General features: G+C 43.6%; 1 protein-coding gene across 17 annotated transcripts in view; it reads right to left on the minus strand.

Annotated features, from left to right (window-relative positions):
- NEO1 (neogenin 1) overlaps window positions 1-17739 on the minus strand; it is a 171404-nt gene that overhangs the window by 74278 nt on the left and 79387 nt on the right. For all 17 annotated transcript variants that reach the window (XM_061553833.1, XM_061553836.1, XM_061553831.1 and 14 more), the window contains exons 6-7: window positions 4939-5093; window positions 1668-1788 (exon numbers count right to left, since the gene is read on the minus strand). In XM_061553833.1, the coding sequence (XP_061409817.1) occupies window positions 1668-1788; window positions 4939-5093 (276 nt within the window). The remainder of the gene's footprint in view (window positions 1-1667; window positions 1789-4938; window positions 5094-17739) is intronic.

Consider the following 17739-nt stretch of genomic DNA (forward strand, 5'->3'; position numbering starts at 1 on the left):
CACGTCAACAAGGTGCGTACATGCTTGCATGCACGCATATGTCAGAAGCAAAGAGGAGAATGTTTAACCCCTTCGTAGATGTTTTGCAAGCATGCCAAAGTTTTGCCTAGTGCGTGGAATGAAATAAAGTATGCTACTGCAAGCGATTTTTCAGGGAATTTCGATATTACCCGATACGCAACTGTTATCTGAATGGTGTTCTCGTGTGTATCCATGCACGTGCATATGTTCGTGTGGCCATGATTGTACGTGTGGAGGCAAGTGAGGAGCAGAGGGTGCAGTTGTTAGCGGACTGCGCTATGCACCCAGTAACCCGAGTTCAATACCTGGCCATGGCCAATATTGGTGGCGAGTGACATCTGGACAAGTCCTGGGCCTCCTCCAAGTCAATTCAGACTTACTTGAATACCATACTGCAGTGCGTAAACATTCACACTGGGGAGAGATGGCAACTAAGTGTGGTTCTGGCCACACCTTGCTGGCCTTTACACAATGCCAGCTGTACAGGGTATCTTTGTACATGTGTGGGGTGAGTAGAGGTGTAGTCGTCAGCTTACTCTACTATGATGCGATAATGACGTACGTTCGATTACAATTGATGAACATTGTTTCTATTTCAGCGATTTTAACACAAACATCCCTCTTACAAATAAAAATCCCTTTAGAAATTGACAATTGCTGCATAACGAACTTCACTCCTCCCCTCCCCGAATATTATCTCAAGGAAAGATGAGCAAGCCTACGAATGTAAAACACGAACATTTAAACAATGCGCATCTCATAAAACCACCCCCCGCGATGGCCTGTAATGTGCAGTTGTGATGTTATGCGAAGTGCTCAATTGTAACTGCTGCCTGTGCTTGTAAATTGCTAAACCATAATTGTACCACACCTGTCCTGCTCACGGGGAGGGGGGTGATGCATTTGACCTTGGGTGAATTCACAAGGTCACACGCGCCTCTCCAGTCGCACGGCGTAAGTTTGCTTTACTCGTTTTTTATTATCCATCCGACGAAGTCGCACGAACAGCACTTGACAATTTCAACGTCTGCTCGCCAAAAAAAATCCCACCTAATAATAACAATAATGCTCATTTGCAACGCGCACAATTGTCACCTGCCCGAAGGTAGCGACGTTGAGGCGTAGAGCCCAGCTCAGAGATCGGCTCAGTTCAAGTCAAATATAAAAAATTAACCCGTAAAAGCAAAGTTTTTCACTATAAATCATTTATATACGTGGCATCGGTTTTATTTTATTATTCATTTCTGTTTTTCTTGAGTAATAGTTTCATTTTTATCACATTGGTATTTGAAACGGGCGGCTAGAGTCCTCTCGTCCTCTGGCTTGAAATGGCTGCCACCTATGGGTCAGATGATTGCCTGCCACCATTAAGCAATTGGTAATTAAATATAAAAAAAAAATTCCTAAAAAGTGTAAAATTTTGGAAAAAAAATTTCACGAAAATAAATTGTCACGCACAACGAGTCTGTGTGCAAAATGTCAGCTCGATTGGATCACGGGAAGTGGGTTAAAAAACGACCGAAAGATTTGCACGGTCGTAAGCGCGCAAACAAGCAAGCAAGTTAACTTAATATAAAGGATTTAAAAAGATGTGAAGATGTTACGCCGCTGCACCCAATACGGCACGGGGACCCGCCGTGACTCACCTCTCTCCAGCACGAGAAGCTGCGCACTTGACTGGGCATTTCCGGCCTCGCTCTCGGCAATGCACTGATAAATGCCCTCGTCTGATCTCACCAGCCCCAGGATTTTGAGGTTGTGATCGTCCTGCGAATTGAAAGCGTCACAAATGGGTTCAGAGACGCGTTGCAGAGGGGTGCGCTCTACGCAGCAAGTTTGGGTGCCGGCGTAGGTAATGAATAGCAAATGGTGGACGGGAAAAATGTATACACTTGCTAACGGATGTTTACGGGGTAAAATGTATTCTTTAGCACGTTCGAGTTATAGAAAGCACTATTCTAAGAAATTTATATGACTGCGAAAAACAAACTTACAAGATGTGAGTGTGCGTATATTGGGCTGTTGTGGACACAGAATATTATTACAATAGTAATTTGTTGTTGGACATTTTAAATGTATTGTACGCATGAACATTGCGAGGTACAATCCAGTAGTCAACAATATTAATGCAAAATATGGAAACTGCATGTGAATCAATGGAAATAGATGGAATAAAATTCTGAATAGTGAATAACGAACTAATTTCTACTCATGAAGAACACAATCCAATTCATAAGTCACCATAATCTAAAAAAAACTGACCTTTAATTATAAACCCAATGCCGATGCATGCACTGTAGCAGCAGTTTTGTTCTAAGTTAACGCCATTCCTGCTGACTTTCCTAGGTTTTGAAAAGATAATGTAATTCATTGCTCATTGCCATTAACACTACATGAGCAATATACACCATACGAGACAGAATCATGCTCACGACATCAATTTTTATCATGGAAAAATAAAATGTGGAAGACGTACATTTTGTAGCCGTTGTACCGGACGTCCATGAAACTACCGGACATCTTCTTCTTGGTTGTTTTGGTAAAGTCACGTAGAAGGGAAATAATAAAATAATAAAAATAAAACATAATAAAATAATTCTCACGACATTTCGGCCACAACGCAAGCAGCTGTCGGGGAGACAGCATTCAGACGCTGTCTCCCCGACAGACCTGGTCTTCACCTGAGGACGGCTGCTTGCATTGTGGCCGAAACGTCGTGAGAATTATTTTATTAAGTTTTGTTTTATTATTTTATTATTTCCATTCTACGTGACTTTACCGAAAGAACCAAGAAGATTAATCCCTGCAGTCACGAAAGCTTTAAATCGAAATACTGGACATCTATGAAAAAGAGCTTGACAGCTCATCGGATTCCTCTAGTCTAATTAAAGATGCAGATTCTGAAGATAATTGGAAAGATTGCCAGTGGTCGACACTCGTAAACCGAAATCACCTCTCCCTGTCAACCGTTAACGCTGCCCCATGAGAGAAAACGTGTGGAAGCGGTGGTGAAATCAGGTCGCCCGAGTTTGATTGCCAGACGTGGCTAACATCAGTACAGCGTGATATACGAGCTAGTTTAGGCCTCCCCCACCCCCCCCCCCTTCACCAACCCGCACAGATCAACGTGGATGGTGGTGAAGTATGGTGAAACAACCCCACCCCCCCCCCCATGACTGACAGGGCATAGTGGTGGATTGACAAAGAGCTGTGTGTAACATTTTAAAGAAACGGTCTTTAATCAGAGCAGAGATACGAAATTATTATTATGAGTGGCCTCAATGTCTTTCTCTCGATAAAGGGCCTTTGCATTAACATGTTGGCGACTGGGTATTTTTCCGTGATACACCACGCTGTTAATGATGGTTGTTATAAGGCATTTTGTTAGCCTGTTTTCAAACATAGCCGATTTGTATAACTTTATTAATTCCATTATTAGATATTTTGACCCCAAAAAAATAAACTCTACACAAAATGAACGCAAGTCGCAGCGCTTGTGCACTGTTAACTATTATATTCACTGTGTAAGAGAAAAGTTAATAAACGCAAACACTTGCATTCCAGAAATTGCGTCAATATTTCATAACAAGGATAGTTTTATTAAAGCTTTATTTAAAATCGCTACATGTGTTTTACTGAGATGACATCACCAACAAATTGGTCCAAATTCATGGCAATTTTCGAAAAGCCCAATCCTCAGAAACATTTAAAAAATATTTACTTTGTGGGTATGTTTTATAATTATTAAATGAGTAACCATAATCCGATGGTGAGATTTATACATAACTACGGTGACATGAAATATAACTATAGGAAACCATAAACGAAATGAGACCGAGGCTAATAAACCTCTTTGGAATTTGCAATATCCCATGGCCTACAGGAATCATTTGCTAAATCATTTTTAAGCACACTTTAAATGGCTACCGAGTGTATAAATAGTGAAAGAAATCAATGATAGTGAGTGTGAATAATAAGCTGTTAATCGTTAATTTACCCATGAAGCTCATTGCAATGTTCTACTGATGGTGCCGTGTGATAAACCAATTACGTCAAGATTGACAAATGGCTCAGAACATTACACACATTCAACACAATTAAATTACAGCCCCTAACAATGTTAAAGGTACAGTAGAACTGCTGTCTCTGTAAATAATTAACCGAATGGCTTTAAGTTCACAATATCAAGGCCCTAATGACATTCTCTTGGAGGGTACGGTAATTACAGCGATCCATTCTTTTACGTGAATTCATGCTTTAACAATGGCATGTGGCCAGTTTCTTAAATGTGGTGATATGAGTGAAATGTGTTACTTTTAAATAAAATAAAAATGCCACGTTTCCATTTTACAGTTGACAGAAAAATGTCTTTGGAGATCCTGACCTATCCTGTGCCACATATAGCAAAATACAATGTACCTGCATCGATCGTTTACCAAAAAGTATTTTGTAACATCAAAACAAGGTTATCTTTTGAGATGAATGAAAAAAAAAGATTTCTTGCCTTGGAAGATCAAATTGTTACCATACTTCATGGAATTGGAGCTTAAGGGGTTTAAGCAAATTGAATTATATTTCTAACAAAAAAAATACAGCCGTCACCCAGCCAGTGGACTATTGATTAAAACTACCGAACTGTGAGAAGCTTCCCTTACTGCATACAAAACGGTCTACAAATGAAGGCAGTAAATGCATGGGGTTCGTATTCTAAAACAAACAAAAATGGTTATTCATAATTAAAATCAGAGCAGGGGTAACAAAAAGAAAACTGGAAGAAATTACTTTCACAACAAGTTCTTTGTCTTCCCCGTTAAGAATCGACCCATTCACTCGACGAGCATCGCAACAAATCTTACTCGCCGGAAGAAGGCGAGAGAGATGGAAGGGAATAAAGGAAGGGGCCAGAGAGATTCGTACCACAATCTGGAAGTAGTCACTCGGGATAACAATGTCTCCATTCTTCACCCACTTGACGGTGGGCACGGGGTGGCCGGTCACGCTGCACGCCAGCACCACGTCCATGCCCTCGTAGGCGAGCGTGTCCCTCGGGCGCTTCGCAAACACCGGAGCGGCTGCAACGACAGGGGGAGAGGGAGAGAGAGGGGGGCGGCCATACAGATCGGTCGTTGTTCGTCATGGAGGGGGGGCGGGGGGAGGGCTTCTCTCAGCAAACGCATTGTCCATTTCACAGTGAGAATCGTTCAGAAACGTTCCATTCATTTGACAAAAAATATATTTTTTTATGACAGAAGAAACGATAAACTGCACACTGTTGCTTGGCGGTAGGCATTAACCGAATGCCCACTCATGGGTCCCAAGGACAACGTGGTGCATCAGCGCCTTCGCTGACACGTCAGTTGTTGCTGTACAGCGAACGCGCTCGATCCCTGCGGCAAAATCGCCGTGCATTTTACTTTCCGTGAAAATTCACGCGTCGGAGGCAATTCACATCTGAACACGTAAAAAATTCCCAGAAACGTAGACTATCCCGGAGCGTTGCTTGGCGGCGCACATTCGAGAGGCAGACGAGCATCACGTGAGTGGGCACCATCGTGTGATGAGACCGGGCCATCTACACGCAAGCACAAGTCAGTAAGGCCGCCAAGGTGCATTGCGTCTTAACCAAACTTCATTCGCGTTCTCAGAAGTCGACGTCAAATTATCTCCTTGGATAATTCAACTGAGCAATATAACGAAACTTATCTCTGCCGGCGGTCCAAGACCAGTGTGGTGGAAATTCCATTTTCCAATGATGAAGACGTGTCTGTCGATTCTTAGGACAACTGCTTATGTCTCTCTATACGAGTACTCATTAAATCGACCACCAGCGGGATAATCAGATACGACGACCACAACCAGGATTTTAACTTGGAACGCTCAGCATTTTAGTCAAGCATCCTGCCAAAGTTTGTCCCAACTGTAAATTGTAATTCCACCATATTTTGTTGTTCTCTTTCATGCAACCCAATTGAAATGTGACAGTGCATCACTTTAACACGTAGGCTTTCACGACCAATATCATCCACAATAGAGGTTTTTTTTTTGTAAATATGTAAATGTGTCGTTAAAACCCGCCACCACCCAACACAGCCAACTATTAAGGGTTGTCACGTAAACAGAACTTGCCAATTCCTCACTAGTACAGCACACCGGTGTGTTGGAGACATAAATGTTGTGGCTGGGCTCTCCAACACACCAATGTGTTGTACTAGTGACGAATTGGCACGTTCTGTTTACGTGACAACCCTTACTAGTTGGCTGTGTCGGCTGGTGGACGGGTTTAACGACAAATTTATATATTTACACGATCTAACCCAAAAAAAACTCTATTATGAATGCATCACTTGCATAGTGATATATTGGAAGTAAGCACCACTAATGCTCATATAACTGTATTAAAGTGATCAACAAAGCATCACATTGTATCCATATTTTGGCCTTATGGTTAGAGTTACTGTTAGTTTTAGCGCAATCAAAAGATAAAAAATAACATTACATAGAGGAAAATACCATTACAGTATACATGATATGCAGAGGTCACTGCATCGCAGTGGGATACTGTAGCCATCACTTAAATAAACCTCAACGAACAGGAACTAAGCTAAACATATGTCCACGTAGAAATAATTGTATATTGGTTAGGACACACATTACATAAAAAGGTTTTGCAAACAAATTGATACCTTACACAGCAATGTCACGTGCAAGACTACCCATGCTTTCTCTACCAATTCTTCCCTTGTGGATATGTTTCCAGCAGTAATTCCCAATGCAATATGTCCCTGCGAATACACATATTTTAGATGACAGACCTCTGAGAATTAATGAAAGAAGGCCACGGGGGTAGGGAGGTGGCACGGTTCACGAGAAAAATAGCGCGGCAGAAGCACTGCAAAGACAAAGATCCCCCGTGTAGCCTTAAAAGACTTGGGGCAAGTGCCGCTAGCGCGCACTGGGTGAAGTCCAGCACGGCACACGGAGGGGGTGCGTGGCCGGCGCCACGTCCGGCCGCCTTTGTCTTCCCAGTCGCGATGTTTACTACACACCGCACGAGGTACTAATTTGAGGCCGAGTCGACCTAGGGGGAGGCCCAGGACCGGTGCAGATGATCGTCACCGGTGTTGGCCATGAGCGGGAATCGAACTCGGGTCACCGGATTTCGTAGCGCAGCGTAGCGCTAACCGCTACACCACTTCTCACCGCAAACACCGTCGCATGCCACCCCCCCCTCCCACCATCCACGGAGTATAACACAACGGACGAATCAACGGGTTGCCATCACATGCACATATTTATGAACACACTGTGTTTTTGGCTGGTACACAGGCTCCCCTCTGCAACCCAAAGGCCCCGCAACCTCAAACACATCAAGCTTTTAGATAAACATCGCCAATGTGTATTCTGCTCCTCCCTCCTGGGCAAGCGTGAGCTGGCAAAAAAAAACTCAGGCCCGGTATAAATATATATTATTTTTAATTCGTTGGCAAATATTGTACTTGAGCAAACATTAAAGGGCTAGAGAAAATTATGAATTTAAATTAAAAGTAGAATATGCCCTCGTGACAGACGTGGCCTTCTGTGCCAATACTTCCTCCAATGTGCTTTACATGTGCGGCAGAGATTGTTTACTGCTGTGGCATGCACATGCATGTGTACATGCTTGTCGTTGTGTGTATTCATGCTTCCCTGGAGAGCTGCGGTGTCGTGGTTAGTGCCCTGGGCGACAAACCCAAAGACCTGAGTTTAATTCCCACTAACAGCCAATGTCAGTGGCAAATATGCGAACTGGTCCCGCGCCTCCCCTAGGTCGACTTAGCCTTAAAATAGAACCTGGTAGGTGCCGAGTTTGGTAGGTGCCCTCTAAAAGCACTTGCCCCAACAGCCTATGCAGACTATATGGGGAGGGGCGCCCTTTATATATGTGTACATCTTTGTGTTAATGCCATTGCACTCAAAATAATAGAAACATTGAGTAGGCTGTAAATAATCGTTCCAAGTGGAATCATTTTTGTATATGGGTAATTTCGCAAAGCGATTAAATGCCGTGGATGGTGCTTTGCATGTGTAAATTGGGTCAAGGTATTTCATGCGAGTGAGGGCAGACGCTTCAATGCTCTTTAAAAACAAACAACATCTGTAATGTCGTGACTGTGTAACAACAACAAAAATCCTGAACCAAATGACACAACGTGCACAGTAGGTGCACTGGATGTAAAATAGCATTAAAAATAAACTTCAATTTCTACCACTGGAATGCAAGATTCTGTGCATAAACGAGAGCCAAAGCACACAGAGAACATACTAAAACAATATATATTAACATTCTAATATATATAATCCCACCAGCCAGTCAAGATGAGGTTGTCCCAAATTCATATTCATGATATGACAGTGACATCGAATTGATGCTAAGAGTGGCTTACTTTTAATAACACATTATCTGCTCAATTTGAAAGTATCTCACAAATGAGAAACTTCATGCTGCGGGTGTTTTTGGTTATTGCAAAAAACCACACACCCACGTATCACTTATTAAGATTATAAAAACTTTCACAACGTTGTATATTTGGGGTTTATTTAAATAAAACAAACTATATGTCATTTAGTTTCCAAATGTTGTCGTTACCAAAGGCTTGCCAAAGAAAAATTTGCAATAGTTCGCATATAAATAGATATTCCACAGCGGTCAACATATCAAAGGGGTGGAAATATGAATTAGAACAAGGGGGTAGCAATCAATTTTGAAGGCGAGCAAGACGCATGCACACTGAGGCCGTTGCGAAGCAAAACAATAATAATTAATTCATAGCGCACATATCAAACAATCGATAACAAAGCCAAAACGAAGCATTCACAATATGTATTAAAATCCGAATGCTAACAAAGACGTGCAAAATTGCTTCACTGCATTATTATCGTTTTTATTTTTCTGAATCCAGGCAGCCTCTAAAGCACAACTCGAATAAATAGCAATGAAGGTGACAATGAGCTCGCGGGATGACGAGGAGCCTGTTTTATTATTGTGTGCCCTCAAAAACAGCAGTCGTAAGCGACATAATGAATAGCGAGAAGCATTGCGCTGGGGCTTCCGTGCGAAGCTTCGGGCTAAGCTTTCCCGCAGTGGTGGACTGGGAGAGCGAGGTGTGGACAGAGAATGCTAGAGGGCTCTCACTTGCAAAGCAAAGTTCTGCTCATCTATTAGATTTAAAGCTTTCGTGACTGCAGGGATTCATCTACTTGGTTCTTTCGGTAAAGTCACGTAGAAGGGAAAAAATAAAATAATTAAAATAAAACATAAAATAATTCTCACGACGTTTCGGCCACAACGCAAGCAGCCGTCCTCAGGTGAAGAACAGGTCATTCAGAAGCTGTCTTTCCGACAGACCTGTTCTTCACCTGAGGACGGCTGCTTGCGTTGTGGCCGAAACGTCGTGAGAATTATTTTATTATGTTTTATTTTTATTATTTTATTATTTCCCTTCTACGTGACTTTACCGAAAGAACCAAGAAGATCTGCTCATCTTGTTCAAGCCAATTCATTCGCGCGACCCAACATTTCTTTATTCTTTAATGTAGCTCTTTGACGTTTCTTTAGTGACACCTTCCTCTTCTTGCGACAATGAGTTTAAAACACACTGGAATCGGTTCAAAGCTAAAACGCAAATGTTAGGTATTTATGTTTAACACGTAGGCTTTCGCGACCAATATCATACGTAAGAGGTGTTTTGGGTTAGATCGCGTAAATATATAAATGTGTCGTTTAACCCACCATCACTCGACACAGCCAACTAGTAAGGGTTGTCACGTAAACAGAACTTGCTAATTCATCACTAGTACAGCACGCCGGTGTGTTGGAAAGCCAAGCCACAACTGAGTACTCGGTTTGTAAATGTTGTGGCTTGGCTCTCCAACACACCGGTGTGCTGTACCATTGACGAATTGGCCACATTCTGTTTACGTGACAACCCTTATTAGTTGGCTGTGTCGGATGGTGACGGGTTTTAACGAGACATTAATATATGTACGCGATCTAACCCAAAACACCTCTATTGTGGAAAGCTATTTATGGATGAACAAAAAGAGGAGTGCAGTAGTAGTAGAGGCATGCACAATGTGTGTATGTTCAACTTCTTTCGCACCGCACGTGGCCAACCATGCTCATCGGAGGTGTGGGGGGAAGGACAACAAAACTAAACAACGAAAAGCAGCTCTAAAGAAATTACAATTTCAATCGAGATTTAAAAGTGCCATAGCTCGAGTGGTGTCCAAACATCGGAAGGAAGAGCTGCGACCCAGAGCGTTGAGTTGCGTATCTGGCCATGGTTCAACCACCCCACCTGAGCTGACCATCAAAGTGAAGAACGGTCAAACAACTACCCACCACGACAGACGTGGCACGCTTTGGTCTTTACCCAAGCAATGGATTGATAAAAGGCTATAAATACGGTATTGAAATTTGGGAAGTAAATCGAGCACTCTGCCGGCCCGCTGCAACATGCATATAAAGGCCAATCCGGTATGTCTGCGCAATAAACATTCTTGCACGTGACCTTTGTAATTTGCCGCAGACATCTGCTGAAAATCTTCTCAGGCTAGAGTAAACACGCGCGCTGACGAAATTAAGTACCCGAGGCATTAAACCACGGCGCTATCATTATTGCAGCCTGTTTGCCTCCACATGGAAGCAACTTGCAGTCTTATGCTGGACTGCCACTCCAGATGACTTTATAATTTCGTCTAAGCGCATGCAATTATCACATGAATAAAAAAAAGCACGTTTGTTGTAAGTTATTTATGTTTTCCCGTGAAGCAAATTACATCCATTATTATTGCTGATAAACCTCCAAATGAACTGCCCATCTGTTGTACAGTGATTTTACACTTGACTTGCTGATTTAAACTGCACCACGTGTCTATATAATCTGCTGAGACAGCCGAGGATAATACCGACGGTGGATGGGTTAAAAATAAAAAATAAACCCTGAAGATAAATACCGCAATCATTTATGTTTATGTGGCTGTAGAATCAACAGATAATTGCATTGTTTTATGTTGTAGCCACATTTAATTTTTAAGTTGCATTTCTAGTGAGGCTATTGATTCTACTTCTGCCCGAGATGCAAGCTGTTTCTTTACTTTGTCATCATCATCGCCATCAGCATCCATGGTCTATCCACTGCTACATAAATGTCTCGCCAGGTCATCACCATCCCTCATGGCTCCACCAGCTCTACAGTCCATCTCACTCCAGCGCAGGAATACATCTCATCGCTCCATTTCCGTGGTGGTCACCCTCTCAGGGGCATGTGTCTCTCTTTCGACTGCCATTCCATCGCTTAGCCATTAGCCACCTACCCCTTCTAGTGATGTATCCTGTCCAAGACCGATTCGTTTTGCTGTCAGTATGATGGCACTGATTTGCATTAGATGCCCGATCCATGTGTTCCTCTCTATGTCAGTCAGTGTAAATCGAGCGTGCATCTCTGCTACGCTTCAATGAGTCCCATTTTGATCTTTTGTTCGGTTCTCTTCGCGAGTGTCCGTGTTTGTGATCATAGCCGGGAGCTTGCAATGTTTGTAAAGGAAACATTGCTGTTTTTTTCTTTATTCTCTGCATACAAACTAATTTTAAGCATAAGCATAGCAACAATATCCGGTTTGTTATCATTTTTTTTATTTCCCAGAAACCTAGGAATGCGAGCTACAAGTAAATGTGCCTCTTGATGAGCTGTCAGGGACCAGAGTTAAGTCCCATGAAGATTTCAGCACGAGATTATGCACGTCAAAATAGTGTCACTTATGTTACGAGAATTGATCGTCCATGGTGTACACAGTGAAATACAATTCCTTTCGGCTCATATGCATGGTTTGAGTTGAAAAAAAACACAACAGCATTTTATCATGAGCATGCATAAATACGAGGACCGGTCATATGTTTTGCAAATTGGATGTAATTCTGAATGAATATTCTCTCTATTCACTCTGTAATGGTGTCTTTATGGAACCTATCATCCACTGGTTGATACATTTTCACGATTACACAGAGGTACAGCATGAATGGAAGAGCATTGACGCAGTGGTTCGTGCGGCGTGAACCCAATGACCTTAGTGAGTTTCCCGGTCACGGCCAACTGCCGCAGCAAGCGATATCTGAACTGGTTGTGAGCCCCAACTTGGTGAACTCGCACTGACCTGCATGGTCAAGTACGGTCAAACAAACCCTCTATGACTGGCATGGCGTGGGAAGGCCTTAATCCAACAGTCAACTGACAAAGAGCTGAATATTATTAACTATTATTAAAGTATAATTAGCAGAAAGAATGCGGATACAACCTCATCGCAGGATGCTATGTATATAAGAGATGAAACGAATTGATGAAAGAGATATGAAGTGTAAACCGTGAGGCGAAAATTAAACCAATCATCTTCCCTCTTCCTCTTCTTCTTCTTTCGTTTGGCCGTTTCAGATGCAAAGCATCGCCGACAATTTCCCTTTCAGGTGGGTCAACACAGATTACCGCGTCGGGAGCAGCGTAGTGCATCCCTGCAACGCCTCCCTCGTATTCGATGGAGACGGCCAGAGGGCACGGCGGACAGGAGGAGCGCTGGGTAACTCCATCAAGGTCACTAGAGGTAGTACTGAAGCCAAGTAAGGGCAAATGGGTTGTAAGGAGCCACCACGGAAGGGTGGATCAATCGCAACATTGGACGAGGACGGTACCAGCAGAACGGCCCGCGAGGAAGCGCTTGTGCACGCAGTATTGAAGACCACGGCGGTGTTCAATGGAAACCGTTAATCGGCCTTCCGGGCCGGAGTGTCTACGGAGATCAATTAATCAATCAATGGCGTTAATTTAGAAGCACGCGATAGCCCATCGGAATCGTCTCCCTTTTTGTTTTGCGAGGGAGACCCTGGGATATGTAATATAAACGGTGAAAATCGAACGGTGGGTGCGCGTGAGTGAAAGCGGCGTACGCAAAATAAAGCGCACGCACGGAAACGGGGCGATTAAATGGCACGAAAACCAAAAATAAACAAGGAAGCTAATCGTTTCAAAAGCAGAACAACACTTTAAAACATTATACCGTAGGAAAATCTACAATGAAACAAGCTAGTGGACTGATTGCATGACCACAATGCCATTTGGCACGCACGCGCTTCTTCCCTCGATCGAGCATGAGCGAGCATTCTCCGTTGCCGGCAGGAGCAGGTGGCTAAGGAAATCCTTCCTGTAGGCACAGAGTAATTTGTTCAGTGCCTAACCCCGGCGGGAATTGGACGCTGCCCACAAGCCCAGGGACACAAAGCCATCACAAGCCCCAGCCTAGCTGGCCACTGTTTTCCCCGCGAATGCGCAATGCCCCCAGCGCGGCTTTCCTCCCTCGATGCCGACACCCCTGGCTGTGGCACGGTTAATGTGCAATTACTCTGTGTTTTTATTCTCGCACTGCCCTGCGGGCACTCACAGCAAGCCGCCTGCCCAGGCCGCCTTAAGGCAGCGTTTGTGGCACTCGCCGCTGACCTATTACTGTTTATTCGGTTTTAATCTGGCGCTTGCAACAGGTGAGAGAGACAAATGTCATTCGTGTAAACAGTGCAGTCGATGTTGATGTCACTAAATGGGGACGTTATACTGCTGCAGGTGCGCATGTCGGTCAGCAGTTTGGCTTTGAATTTTCTTCACGAGCGAAGGTTTGAAATGTTTTAAAGGACAACCTTGCCCACGAGTAGGAGCAATTTGCAAACAAATTGGTACCACGCCCCAACCTTGCATATATATGCAATATACACATAACTCTGAGCAATGCTGTGAGCCATGTGAAGACATCTGACCGTTTTACAAAAAAATACCGTGGAAATAACGATTCAGCAATATGTGAAATGAACCCTATCCTTGTGATGCCCATAAATAAAAAAAAGTAAAATTAATTGCACTGCATATTACATAGCAATGTATTTCATTCAATTAGTTTCAATGGCCTTTGATACTGCTGCAGTGAGATAACACCAGACAAAAAAAGACAAGAGAACATGAAATACCAGATTAGGTTAAACCTCAACAGAAAATATATGTGTCTAATTAGGTAACCAAACATCGGCGAAACATCAAGAAGAGCACAACACACATTTTCCAGTAGACGACTTTAGTGCATTGTCGATCGCAAGGACACCACATTGAGACCAATCGAGAAGGAAGTGAGGCCACAGCTACTTCTGGCACATCTACTATTAACAGCCCTGAGTCAGTCGTGGACATTCCACATTGCTTTGGTGGGGGGTGAGTTCACGCACGGAACAACCACTTGTGACTTCCCAAAAAAATGGTAGGTGCGTATGTTATCGACCTCAGAGGAGTGGCTGGCGTGAACTCCTCCAGGATGAATAAGAGATTCTGATTCTGAGTCAACACCCCAGCCAGGATTGCGAGCCACTTGCTCTATCCCTGAGCCACCTGGCTGGATTATTTGTGAAGGAAGGGAAGGGTTAAACGCAATTCTATTTTAATTCAGACGCTCCCCCCCCTCCTCTCTCGACCCCTACCCCCCGAGGCACAATACCTATAAATGTCATGGGTTTCCCAACGGATTACACAACCTGTTGTGCTGGTGGGCTCACAAGGCCTGCCTACCTTAGGCATTCACATCTGTTTAATGGCTGGTGTGCACCAGGTAACATTGCTCCCTTCTCCACATTACCGTAAACAATCCGACTTGGCGAGGATCATTACGAATTACCAACTGTTCAAATGGCCTTCTTTTGCCAGTACACTTTTAAAGTGCGTAAACATGCCGCATTTTGTTTCTGTTGACGTTGCAAATTTCCGGTTAAGGAAAACAACCGCAGGCCTATGTAAGCGCGGGGCGTGACCAGAGAAAAGTAATCTAAAGTTATTTGCAGAATGTTAATTGCTCGTTAATCCCACCGGGCTCCGCAGTAGACGCTGCCACGAGAGTGCGGCGAGGTGCATGGGTTAAACGTTGCAAGTTAAAATCTTGGTCGTGCAACGAATTAGGTCATCACTTGTCTGTGGTCGATACAATGAGTACTCGCAATTGTGGAAATGCATCACCATTGTTGATGCGATGTAGGTTGGTTGATATTCAGCATAGGAGTATGGAACTTCCAGCTCTGGCTCAGGACTTCCAAGAGAAAACTAATAAGTAATGATTTAACTAGATCATATATTTTTACCAGGTACGGCCCACTGAGCTATATAGCTCTTGTTCAGAAGTGATCTGGCCACAAACAATAGCTCAACGAAATGGCGTTGTGCATTTCCAGTGTATACCTGCATACCCGTGACCTGGAGAGCAAAAGACAATGGGGTCCTTTGCAAATCCCACATTGAGTTGGGTACAACTCAATGTGGGTGACCAAACATTCTCAGTGGTGCGAGTGCTATTAGGTCATGGAATTAGACGCCCCCCCTCCACACCCTTCCACACACACTCAGCTGCCTGCCACTTTAAGTGGCCAACTCTTTCTTCCCCAGCGATCGCAAGGCGCTCACACGAAGGATAAATTTACCTGTGAGAATACCTCACCACCCCCCCCCCCCCCCCCCCCCGTGAGATCGTGGCCAATAATAAACTCATGTGAATTGCTGCAAAAGACTGGGGGGATTTACGTGGCTCTCATTGCCATACGCAAGAATCAAGAATAGATCGCTCAAAAAACTAATCGTGGTAGCAGCAAATCCACAATTCAGCGAGTGGGCGGCTTAGGTACACGCAAGCTGTACGGTGAGGCTCATGTTCAAGCGCAGCCTTTTATTATTTTATTAATACACTGCTGCATGAAGGCATGTACATACGTATGATGAACTTCTTTCGCAACGTACACATCATCTGTACATCACGCGCGTAATGGGGGTCATTTGACCATACTTCACCACCCCGATAATTATTGACGGGTTGGTGAAGGTGGGGAGCACAGAAGTGGGAGCATAGTAGTACAGTACAATACGACAATCGATTTTGCTGCACATCTCCTCTGTTGTCGACCACTTAGGACCGCAGTCCAATTCACTTTGACCAAGGTCAGGTCAAAGATTACAAAGTCTCCCTGCTCTCATCCCTGTTGGCTGCCCTCAGACAGTGGTGGAAACTCCACATTACCATGGCATCCTTTCCATACTCTCCACACGACGACCACTGCGGGTGTCTTTATTCAGCGACGCTTCACATAGTGTCATGTTCACAATAGAATGGAAATATCTGACAAATTAGTGGTTGATTATAACATCACGTTTGTGTGTATGTACATACACTGTTCTCTATTGTATAGCAGATGGCGAAATAATGTGGACTTGCCTCCATGCCTCAGAGTTAATTTACCACATAATCCTTCGATAAGCCCCTCAGACCGGTCGACGGAGTCTGCTGAAACACGTTAAATGCCTCCCAAGGTCTGTGCCTCCAAATTAAAATTTGTGTTTTGTTTACTTGAGTGCATGGCCCGATTTTTATTTTTATTTTTTACTCCGTTGTCACGCTATTTTAACAAACGCCAAAACCGGTCATTATATTGGGCAAGCAATGACGTGAAAGTGCAGGCTGGAAACCGATTTATTTTAACATCTTACAATTTCATTTCGCTACGTTGTTTCGCGAAACACACGCCTTAAGAGCGGTGTAGCGGTTCCCAGTCAGCCCGTCCACCCTGTCGCCCATTTGAGTGTTTTCATGGATGCATGTTGAACTTCTTTTGCACCGTACGTAGCCAACCGTGCTAATCGGAGGTGAGGTGGAAGGACAACAAACTAACCACAAAAAGCAGTCAATCTAGACGATGTGAAAGTGCATAGCTCCAGTGGCTTCCTAATACATCTACAAATGTTTTTTTTTACACTTAACAAAACATTATTTTTGTTACTAATTAGTCGTTTATATGTTGCGCGATAACAAATGGCAAAAGCACTCTCTGTGTGCTGCTGCATCGGTGTTGGATTTGAATCTTGATGGGACCACACTCTGCGAAACCACTTTGCAACCAGCTGCGGGTTTGCCTCAACCACCCGGAGTGCTGCACATCTGTTGCGTATTCCTACGCGCCATCAGGTCATGCCTAGCCCATTACGCATCTGCGGCATTACTCTTATTCATTAATTATTCTGAAAGAAATACTCCTCGTATGTCAGGATTAGCCTCGCCTGCCCACTGGCATCGTCTGTGGGAGGCCTGTGGAGATGAAATATTTTCAAAGAATGGGAAATACCTGCTCTTACTGCTGTACTTGGATTGGACAAATATGTTGTACTTCGCATTGCCTCTGCTTAAAGGTGTGCACCAAATGAAAACATTGACGTTAAAACAAGACAAATTGGTTAAGCACATCATATTCCCATTTCCAATGCCACTTATGATGACAACCTTCTCAATTTGACTTCTTTCTACTTTTTCTACTTCACAATTGCCAGTTATATTTTGATGCTACCGCAAAAGATCAAAACGCCTTCGCACACGTGTCCTTTCCTCTCACCCACAAAGCCCCATGATGTCGCAATTCCCGAATAAGAGAGAGAGAGAGATCTTCCCAGTGAACTGAAACATTATTTTGCGCTCCTCAGCCACGTCCGTCTCATTTCGCTATTTTTAGAGCAGCGTATGAATCGAGTCGGACAATGTTTTTACTTTGCATTACACTCAATCATTGACTGAGTTTGAGAGGCATCAGAATCTTTGGTCATGGACACACTTCTGCCCTCAGGATACAAT

The sequence above is a fragment of the Lethenteron reissneri genome, chromosome 18 (assembly GCF_015708825.2).
Source record: "Lethenteron reissneri isolate LAM-NWPU_2019-01 chromosome 18, ASM1570882v1, whole genome shotgun sequence".
Lineage (NCBI taxonomy): Eukaryota > Metazoa > Chordata > Hyperoartia > Petromyzontiformes > Petromyzontidae > Lethenteron > Lethenteron reissneri.